The 11,026-nt window shown below is 39.9% G+C and overlaps 1 protein-coding gene across 1 annotated transcript in view; it reads left to right on the top strand.

Moving 5' to 3' along the window:
• The window catches only part of PLCH1 (phospholipase C eta 1), a 76,567-nt gene that overhangs the window by 17,087 nt on the left and 48,454 nt on the right, over positions 1 to 11,026 (top strand). Inside the window, exon 5 of the mRNA XM_072959495.1 lies at positions 7,487 to 7,607. Within this exon, the coding sequence (XP_072815596.1) occupies positions 7,487 to 7,607 (121 nt within the window). The remainder of the gene's footprint in view (positions 1 to 7,486; positions 7,608 to 11,026) is intronic.

Raw genomic sequence — 11,026 nt, 5'->3', positions numbered from 1 at the left:
CCTCAGGATGGTAGAAGAGAGCACTGTCCACTAAGTGTAGAGTGGGCGGAGGCTGGCTGGGGCTTAAGATCAGCAAACAGTAGGAAAGAAGTTGACAAGATAAATTGGGGAAGGCCTCGCTAATTTCAAAAGCAGCCTTTAACAAAACAGTCTGTTCATTATCCAAAATTGGCATGTTTAGGCTTCTCCCACCCCATTCTCAATAGATTAGGTATAAGGGCAATGAAGACAGATGATAGGATTGATCCAAACCTTTGAATTTCTAGGTCATGTGAAATATCTTCAAACTGCTTGTGAGAGCTCTTTTAAGTAATTAACAGTAGGTGTATGAACTAGGAAAGGAAATGAAGGAGCCACAGAGTGAGGTTAAGAGACTAGAAGACAAAACAAAACAACAAAACACCCCCCAGAACTATGGAGAATGTTGTCAACACATATACAAAACACAAGAACAGAGAACTATTAACACCAGGTGGGATTCTGGTTGTAGTAGCAGGTGATGACTATATCCAGAGTGCGTCATGGGTGAGTGTGGTTAGAGCGAAGCAAGGAGTTGTTGGCTTTGAGGACTGGAAGCTAAGAGATTGGGTGGATTGGCCCCATGGACTTTTAACTCAAAGGATGCTGATGTGAGGGTAAAAGTTAAAAAATTAAAAGATTAAAAGTAGGCTATTAAAAACTGTAAACCAGATATTTAAGTACAAAAAGAATGTTATAGAAAAGGCACTTGGACGATGCCAGAAAGGTAGAGATGGATAAAGGGAGGTTTAAAAGTGGGGGGCTTTGTTTATGAATGTAGAACCATTGTTTGAAAGTAGCAGTAAAGACCGCCTCGTTCTGTGATGTCTACAAAAAAGCGTCTGTGGAGACAGGAGGCAGTGTCCTCCACGTAAACTGGGTGTGAACCACAATAAGGAGGATGAGGAGGAATTCCAAAGAGTCTGATGATGAAGGGGAGTTTGTTTATGATGGAATGGAGATTCCATGGAGCAAAGGGGAATTGCTTTTTGGTGGGAGCATACTAGGAGCCAGCACTAGGTAACACTTTGTTCTTGGGAAATTATTCAAATAAAGCAGGAGGGCAGTGGTAAGTGGAATAATAATACTGGTAAGTGGAGGAGCCTTTCTTTGTCAAATAATTTCTGACATGAAGAATTTTCCGCTACAAAAGTAAAAGATGTAATGTTGTAGTAATAGTAGCAATAATGTTATTAAGGTAAATTAGCATTTTTAAAAATGGACAGGTATTGAAAACTATCTACATTGCAGAGTCATTAGGACCACTACATGTTTAGCACTCTGGGTATGTCTGGTTTAAGACATGGCATTTTTGCAGTAGGTGCAAAGAACACCTACTGACAATAGTGACTGATAATTGAGTAGCTTAAGCAACTGAATAATGAAGATGCTTATAAAATATTCACATAGAGAAAAACCTTTCAAGCAACAAAAGGTCTTGAGGTGACATTCTGTTCTCAGCCATTATTCAACCCTTTGTTCACGCAGCACTCAACAAGTTTTATAAGTCTGACATGCAGAGAGATGCCTGGGGCACACACCCACCCTGGATTCGGAGTGGTGGTTGTCTGCCACTTTAAATGGTGACATTTTCTTGGAGGCCAAGTATGGAAAATGGCTTCTAGTGACGCCATGAAGTGATAGTCAACTCCGACAGCTTTGCAGTTTTGTTATTTGTGTCCAATATTCTATTTCTTTTGCTTTTTAGGTCTTTCAGGTACCTAGTCTTCTCTTTTTTGCTCTCACTGTCCAAAATCAGTGTCTACCCAAGCTTAACCATGTTCCTGTGATCAGCTCCTTACTGAATCAGATTTTCTAGTTCTCCAGCTTTGTCTGGAATATTTAGCAGGAAAGTTACCTGATTAAGACAATTGATTGTAAGGCACAAATAATTTTTAGTTTCAGCTTTTTGAGGGATCTTTTAATTTTAAATTCCACTTTTAGAAATTGTGTGCAGTAGGTGATATTGAACATGGGCCTTCTTTTGTACCTTCTCAATAGAACCTCCTTGTCTAAAAGGCATTGTTTGCTCCAGACATTCCCACAAACTCAGAATATGCACAGCTACGGTATAATTTTAAAAATTGTGCAATCTCTCAAATATCTCCCTCGCCAAGCTTGCATCAGCAAATGCCTCCTCTGTTATTTGGCTTGAAATTCTTACTATTGGAACAATCTCTGACTGGACAGTGAAAGTCAAGCTGCTGTTTCTGGAAGGTTTTGTTGAGAAGAATTATGTTTCTCCGGGAGACTTGGTCAGCTTTGTGCTAGCTCCATTTCTGTTTGGAACCATGGTTGTCAGCTTGGCTTTGAATGTACTGTAGGAAGGAACAAGGAAACCACTATGATTTCATCCCCGTTTGTGGGCTAGATTCTGGCTATGTCTGTGCATTCTCATCCATTTAATTTTTATAACATTAAGGAAGGTAGAGCAATCTTCTGAAGAAGGCACCCTAACTTGGGGTAGGGTTGGTGGCTCAAGGCCCTGACACCAGGAAGCTTGGAAGCTGGGACTTAAACCCAAGTTGTCTGACTCCCCCACTCTTTCAGGAAGCCTGTGTGGTTATTGGAGGAACAAGCATTGAATGACATGACCAGCCCAAGGGAAGATCAAATGGGGGTCCTCAGGTCACATAAGGAAGGTTAGAAAGCACGACACACAGCACAGAGGGGAGATGGGCTTTAGAAGGAGGCATTTGCTTGGCTCAGCATTAGGTCTGGCATCTGAATATCTAGGTGATCCTGAAGACTTTAGAACCTGATGGCACGATCTTCCGTGCTCTCCTGATGGTTTCTTTCAGTCCCATAATTTGAAGATCTTAGCTTTCATTTCAAGCTTGAGCTTGGAGGGGCCGATGAGTGTACACCCAGTGATAATTTATCTACCTTGCGTCTGGATGAAGTTGTTTTTATTCTTACACAGCTGCAGCTAGGATTTAAGGAGCTTGATTTATGGAACATAGCAGGTCATGGATTGAAAATTTCAGGTCCCACAAATAATCTTCTGAAGTAGCTTTTGCCAAGTATCGTGCTTAGCAATGGAGAGTAATGATTCTGGACAGGTTCTTTATGGTATTGTGACCTGAAGAATCTCTTTACTTTGAAGCTTCTGTTTTAATAATATCACATTTTCCACCTCCATTAGTTCAGCTGCAGCAATGTCCCCGGTCAGGATATACACGATGTCTTAGGGAAGACTAAGAAGTCTTTTTTTGGCAAAGTGGGTTTGTCAGCAAATCAAATTGACTTTTTTTTTTTTTAATGTGGCCTTCCATTCCCCTGAGTTTCAGCCCTGTTTGCTTAATAAATATGAGTGTTCTGTCCAGGGGATTTTCACTCTCATTATGGAACTGATGTTGCATTGCTGGTATAATCGGTTTACAACTTTTCCTGTGAGCTCTGGGAGCGCCATCAGGGTGGAACATTTTTAAGTTCCATTATGAAAAGCTGTCATGGTGGCGGTGCAGCTGGCCTTCAGAACTGACCACCTGTTTGTGAGGGTGCTTCCGGGGGCCTCGAGTGTGTGGTCTGATTGAAAAATAGCCCTGACTGTTTTGTGGCTAGGAAATTGGTTAGAGGATTTCTGCGTTGCCAACATTCCCGTTGTAGCACTAGGTCTCTCAGGAGCTCTTCATGGCCGTTTGGACTCGGCTATGGATGCCACGCGTTCGGACCATTTGAGAGTGTTGTTATCCTCATTTAACAGACAAGTGATAAAATAGACCTAAAAAGTGAACTTTGGGAGGAGCATCCTCAACCGTGGATATTCTGCCTGTGTTGTAAGTATAAGAGAGCACCTTCTTTCATGACCAATGTAGTTTCTTTTTTTTTTTTTTAAACATAGTCAATTATAAAAGTTAGTATTAATGTGACAATAATTTGTAACTCCACTTTTTGTTCTCTATATGATTTTAGAGACTAACACATTTATTTTTATTTATCATTTTTCAGTTTTATTAGGTACAATTTGACTGCACAGACATAATATATTGCATGTACATACATATGTACAATATACTGGATTGCTTCTAAGAACATTTTAAAGCTTTAGCTTTTTAAAGTTACATAGTTGTCAAAGGAATAAAGCCAACCACAAAATAAGAATCAGCAGAATGCAGTAATCCAGTCATAAAGAACAGTCAAATGTACTTACACATATTCAAGAAATCAATCATCTAAGTTATAAATAATAAGTAGTTCATTTGTGTCCTTTTTTTTTTTTTAGATTCCACATATAAGTGATATTGTATGGCATTTTTCTTTCTCTTTCTCACTTACTTCACTTAGAATGACGATCTCCAGGTCCAACCATGTTGCTGCAAATAGCGTTATTTCTTATTAAGAGATATTTTTATGTGTGTATGATAATCAAGTCAGTGTGGCATTGCCCTTTCTACTTTGCCTTCTTTTTGAAAAGAAATTAGCTCATTTATAAGGAACATGTTATGCCCTTTTTCTCCCAAGGGTATAAATTGGAGCATATTGTTTAAGTTACATACTTTTGAAACATCTGTTTGTTCTTTCCACGCCTGTATCTAAAGACAAATTAAAGAATGTCAAGTACATGTCAAAAGACAGATGGAGTTTCTCTTCTGAGAAGATATCTTTATATATTTGACCCATTTATAGGCCCAAAGGAACAGTGTAACACCATATGATAGCACTCCAAAATACTTGTTCTTAAACTTTGTTTCCAGTATCTCTATGGTATTAACCTTGAAAGTTCTTTCTCCTTTTCCATTTTCCCCCTTAAGGATGTTTTAATAGGCCATGTTTAATTGAAATATGTAACTGTATTAGTAAGAGAACAGAACTAACTTTTTTCTTTTCCCCTTCCCTTCCCTTCCCTCTTTCTTTTTCTTTCTTTCTTTTCTTTCTTTCTTTCTTTCTTTCTTTCTTTCTTTCTTTCTTTCTTTCTTTCTTTCTTTCTTTCTTTCTTTCTTTCTTTCTTTCTTCCTTCCTTCCTTCCTTCCTTCCTTCCTTCCTTCCTTCCTTCCTTCCTTCCTTCCTTTCTTCCTTTCCTTCCTTCCTTCCTTCCTTCCTTCCTCCCTCCCTCCCTTCCTTCCTCCTTCCTTCCTCTCCCCCCCCCCACAAGACAGACAGAGACAGGGAAGAAAGAAGAAAGGAAAGAGACTTTTGACTTTTCTCGGGTCTGACAACCCATGTCCTTATTCCTACTTGGCAGTGGTTGATTGGCAGTGGGAAGTAGTTACCTCACTTGGACACACATTTCCTGTTGGACTGCTGTGCTTATCGTTGTAACCGGCTAGGTTCTTGTTGGTATTTGGATTTGTGACCCCCTCTCATAAGGAAGGGCAGAGTCATGGGAACTGGCAGGGTTCTATGGGGGATCCTCGTTTAGGATCTAAATCCTTGAGCAAGGATTTGATTCCTGATTGGGATTTAGATGAGCAAAGTGAAAGAGGGCATCTCAGTTGACCTTAAATGAAAGAAGCAAAGGCACAGGAGTAGGATTGTAGGTGAGAAAGTGGGACTAACTGGAAGAACAAGTCTGAGTTCGGGTGTAGGAGAAAGTAAGTTGGACGTGTCAAACAGGAGCTAGGATATTAATTATCTGGTTTCTTTAACAGTTAACCCTAAAATCTCTGTGCCTTAAAACAACTGAAGTTGATTTCTTATGTGAAACCCAAAATAGCTGTTCCTAATGGGCGAATCTTTCCAGTAGTGATTTCGGAATGCAGGCTCTTCCCCTCTGTATCCATGCCGTCTTCGGCACCTGACTTCTGGAGTCAGGGCAGAAGAGAAGAGGGCACGGATGACTGTGTAGGGCAGGCTTTCCTAGACCGGACCTGGAAGTGATGCACATCATTTCTGCTCATATTTCAGGGGTCATGTCCTGCTACAAGCGAAGGCTGGGAAATACAGCCCAGCTGTGAGCCAGGGCGAGACAGAAAACAGGCTTAGCTGAATGGCTAGCCAGTCTCTAACACCGGAGATAGGGACCTTGGGGTTAAGCAGGCAGGAGCTGCCATAGGATGTTTATTAATAATCTGCTGAGTACATGCTATGTGTTGGATGCTATGTTATGCACTGCGTAGGCTTTTGAGCAAAGTCGTCACGTGGAGAAAGCAGTGTTTTGAGAAATTAGTCTGGTGGCAGACTTTAAAACAGGAGAAGGCAAACTCAAAGTCAGGGAGGATGCTGGGGAGGCTGTTGGGCCAGTGGGGGTGTCCATAGATGTAACAATGTCAATATTATCAATAATAGTGATCGTTTCTGTGTGCCACGCAGGACTGTAATCAACTTCACATGTGCTTATACATCACTCAAACTTATGATTCAAGTCTTGTTATCAGTTTTCTTTTATGGATGGGGAAGCAGTACCTTAAATTATTAAATCATTTGCCCATATTCACATAAATCTTAGCAGGGCCTGAGGATTTGAACTTAGGAAGTCAATGCTATTTTAAAAGTACTGTAGAATTAATAAAATGGAAATAAACCTAATGGAAACACACTGAGTTTAAGTGAACAATGATGAAAAACCTTGTTACTGACTTGAGAGGGTGATTGTGACTTTTTAAAAGACTTTATAATAAACTGAAGAAGTAAAATTAGAGAAACAAACTGTTGAGCAATATCACTGTCCTTGGTCACACTTGGCTGGATTTAGCTGAGTTTCTAATGAGAGTTCTTGGTAAATGCTAAACTGCTTGTGAATATGACATCTTTGTTAACTATAAGCACTCACAAGAAATCATTTATAATCTTTAAGTCTTATTTTTTCAGTATTATTGACCAAAGTCTATTTTTCATTCAGGTTTCTTTTGTTTTTTTTTTCCCTAATGTCCTCTTTCTATACCAGGATCCCACCCAGGAGGCCACATTCTGTTTAGTCATCACTTCTTAGGCTCCTCTTGGCTGCGACAATTATTCTTATTCTTTTTTAAATTGAGACGTAGTTGACTAACAATGTTGTGTTAGTTTCTGGTGCACAGCATAGTGATCCAGCTATATACACATATATATGTTCTTTTTCATTATAGGTTATTACAAGCTGTTGAATATAGTTCCCTGTACTATACAGTAGGACCTGGTTGTTTATTCTGTACATAGTAGTTTGTATCTGCTAATCTCATACTCTGAATTTATTCCTGGCCCCTCTTCCCCTTTGGTAACTGTAAGTTCATTTTCTGTGTCTGCAAGTCTCTTTCTGTTTTATAAGTAAGTTCGTTTGTGTCATTTTTTAAGATTCCACATATAAGTGATGTCGTATAGTATTTGTCTTTCTCTGTCTGACTGACTTAGTATGATGGCCTCTGGGTCCATTAATTCCTTATTCTGATAAATATGCCGAAACACTCATTCCTGTCTGACAATCTTTGTCATGATCAGAATACATACAATCTCAAATAATAAACTTAAAATAATGCTTGTCTGATATTTCCAGAAATATCAGGAAACACCAGAAACTTTGGGTTGTTGATGTGATGTTCTGTTTTGGCAGTTGACTGTTGGGATGGCCCCGACGGGGAGCCCGTAGTGCACCATGGTTATACTCTGACTTCAAAAATCCTCTTCAGGGACGTGGTGGAGACCATCAACAAGCATGCCTTTGTGAAGAACGAGTAAGTAGAGCACCATGAGGGAGCCGAGCCCTGCCTGGCGTGCCACGGCTACCAAACCACACACTCCTCGGAGTCTTCATCTCCCTTTCTCCTGCCCCGGTTCTCTCCTTCCTTCCAAAGAAACACTGTGAACAAAGAATATGGGCCCCATGTGTACACTTTCTTGTGCTCCCTTTTTTCCTGACTCCATTTTCACTCAAAATGTTGCCTCCTCGAAGCATGTTCTGATGAAGAGTGACCTCAAAATTTCTAAACCCAGGACATACAGAGCATCTGTAAAGTTTAGAAACACAAGTTACTAAATAGCTTATTGGTTTCATATTACAATACCATAAAATAACAATATCTTGGTTTCCTGGCATGCTGGATGTTCTACATATATTAAGGATCTGGAGTTTTTATTTGATCCCAGTTACTTGACCCCTCCTTGGCATTGGGTAATGGTGATTATTTTCTCCTCAATACTTGCTTTTTTTGGCTTCTTTTATGACATTCTCTTCTCTGCTGCTGCCATGGCTTCTCACTCTTTTTCTTTGGTTTATGGTCTTTTATTCCATTTCCTCATTCCTTTAATAGTCACTGTTTTGTAAGTTGCCCTTGGTTTACTTTTTGGTTATTTGTCAATTATGTATCCAGAATGTTTTCCCTAAGTTTCAGAGATATATAGAGAAATTCTTAGTCAAAATTTATGAATATCCCGTAGGTACCTCAAAATCCACAAATTTCATTATTTATTCAGACATTTATTCCAATATTGAATGGTGCCCACTCTAGGCCGGGCGTGCTGTGATAGGAGCAGGGAGCTGTGACACTGAACAAAGATAAGACTCCTACCGTCATGGGGCGTCCATCCCAAATTGCATTCAGCACCCCATTCTGCCAAACTTCCTCTTGTGCCATTTCCTTCTGGGTAGGCAGGAAGCACTGTTTACCAGTGGCTTTAGCCAGAAATTGGGAGTCATTCCAGATTGAGCTAGTCTAATCTTGTCCATTCTACTTCCTAAATTATCTTTTGACTCCATTGCCTTCTCTTCATTTTCATTGCCTTTGGCTCATCCTCCACACTGGTGCAGTAGTTTCCTTTCTGAAAATATAAGCAGATGTTTTAATTCTTAAAGTCCTTTGAAAGCTCCTTGTTGTACACAGTCATGCTTCCCATGCCCCCTCACCTCTTCCTGCTCCTGCTCTTCCAGAATTTTCTGCTACCATCAGTCCGCAGAGATTTCGGTGTCTGCCTTCATTGACTGTCTTTTGGAGTCTCTGGGGCTCACAGTGCTTTCACAACTCCCCGCCCTCACCTATGACGTTCTCTCTGGCTGAACACTCGTCCCCATCATTCCACCTGCCAAATTCTTGCTCATCGTGGGGCTGCATAGGTGTTGTCCCTCTGGCAAACTCAGTGATATCACCACTGATTTGAAGCTCCCTTTCTCTGTCCTTAGCACCCTGAGCATAGTTCTACAGCATAGTTCTATCATATCATACAGCGCCCTCTAACCATCGTTGGTTACTTGCCTTCTTTTACGTCTTGAGGACCATGAACTCATTGATATGGAGCTATGTCTTATTCATTCTTTACTGCCCAGCCAGTGCCTGCAATATGCTAGACATTCAAGAAATGATTCTTGAAATTAAAAGAGGCAAATTAAAACCACAATTGCATAAAATTAATTTTATAGACATTAATAGCCTTTAAAATTTTAAATAATTTGGTCTTCTCATTAATTAAATATGAGCTTAAAATATGAGCTGTTCCAATAAGAGAGACTTGCTGCATAGCATGTTTGGTTTCTGGCATTTTCTACATATAAGAATACTGAATTCTGATGGCTCTTTCCTACCTTGATGGCTACTAATCAGCCAAGTTGATGAAGTGATTTGCCTTTATTTTCCAATATGTGAAGTAACGCGTTGAGAAGACCTGCTATCTGTATACCTTGGAGGATCCTCTGGGGACTTGACAGTGCTAACTTCAAATCCGGGAATCCCTAGGAGAAAGGCACTTCAAATTAAAGCAGTTAAAAGGCTTGTTTAGCAAATTTTAAAAGTTCAGTGTTTTTCTTAAATTTTAGTTGCATCTTTACACCAAATTTTCTCAGCCTTGGAACCACTGACTTTTGGGGCCAGATAATTCTTTGTTGTGGGGAACTGTCTTGTGCATTGCAGGATGGTGGGCCATGTTCTTGACTTCTACTCACTAAATACCAGGAGCAACCCCCGCCTCCCCACCTGCCCTGGTGTGATCACCAAAAATGTCTTCAGACACTGACATATGTCTCTGTGGGAGAGGTGCTGCAGCCACGCCCCTCCCCTGTTGAGAGGCACAGCTTTACACTAAGCACCATTAGATGCTAATAGGCTTTTTATAAACACATTGATAATTTTAAAATTCATTGCTACAACTCCCTGATGTGATTGCATAGACAACTCAGGGTTGTTAGTTTGTTGTTTTTCTCTTCCCAATGCTCTGGGGTAAAACCCATGTGAGGACAGAACAGCAAACAGATTAGAGTCCAGTAACCAGACCAACCTCAATCACAACGTTTTATCTCTTACATTACCCCCGGCGTCAGGTTTACTAATGAGGATAAAATGTAATTTCAAGAGGTCACAGCCCGTATTGTGGAGCTCGTGCCTGTCATACAAGCCCAGAAACAAAGTTTTTTCTCTACACGGCTGTATTAGGCAATTTAAATACTGGTTTGTGTATTCTGGAAAAAATATATTTCCTATGACTTTGGAAGATTTGTGATAGAAAGCCAGAAAAAAAGGAAATAAGCCTGAATTTGGAATAATTTCTTATTCTGAGGAAAAAACAAAATCAGAAGAGGAGTAGGTAAGGTCATGTAAGCACTCCTGGTCCCTCAGGCTGTGTGCGGTACTCACCGCACTGGGGTCTCGCATTCTCTGCACAGAAGCCTGAGTGCTGGCGGAGAGTGAATGCTTGACTTGTCCTTTCTGAAAATAAAGACTGTTACATAATTCTATCCAAATGGTTTTGAAGTGCCTGACATAGGACGCTATGAAACACAAAATTCCATGATGTTATTTTATCCTCGATAGTAATTTACAAGCTTGTTACGTATTTTTAGAGTAAATATCTGCATTTAATAATAGTTAGTAGTCTCTTTGATGTTTCTAGACTTCTGAATAAATGAGACAAAATCACAAGTTTTCTTTGGTTCTTATCTCTTAAACTTCTATCTTTTTCTTGTAAAACAGGCATAATATATATAATGTGGGGGATATGTGTATGAGAGAGAGATGCAGAAATTAGACCAAGTCATCCCACATGGATTGGTATTTTGTTCAGCCATTTTGCCTGATAAAATATATTTGGTCAGGGGAGTTTTTTTTTTTTTAATGCATCTCTTATCTTTGTCATTTAAGAAGCATTTTTAATGGCTGCATACTGATCA

Source organism: Vicugna pacos, chromosome 1, assembly GCF_048564905.1.
Source record: "Vicugna pacos chromosome 1, VicPac4, whole genome shotgun sequence".
Classification (NCBI taxonomy): domain Eukaryota; kingdom Metazoa; phylum Chordata; class Mammalia; order Artiodactyla; family Camelidae; genus Vicugna; species Vicugna pacos.
The sequence above is the reverse complement of the archived record's forward strand: the minus strand, read 5'-3'. Positions and strand labels throughout refer to the sequence as shown.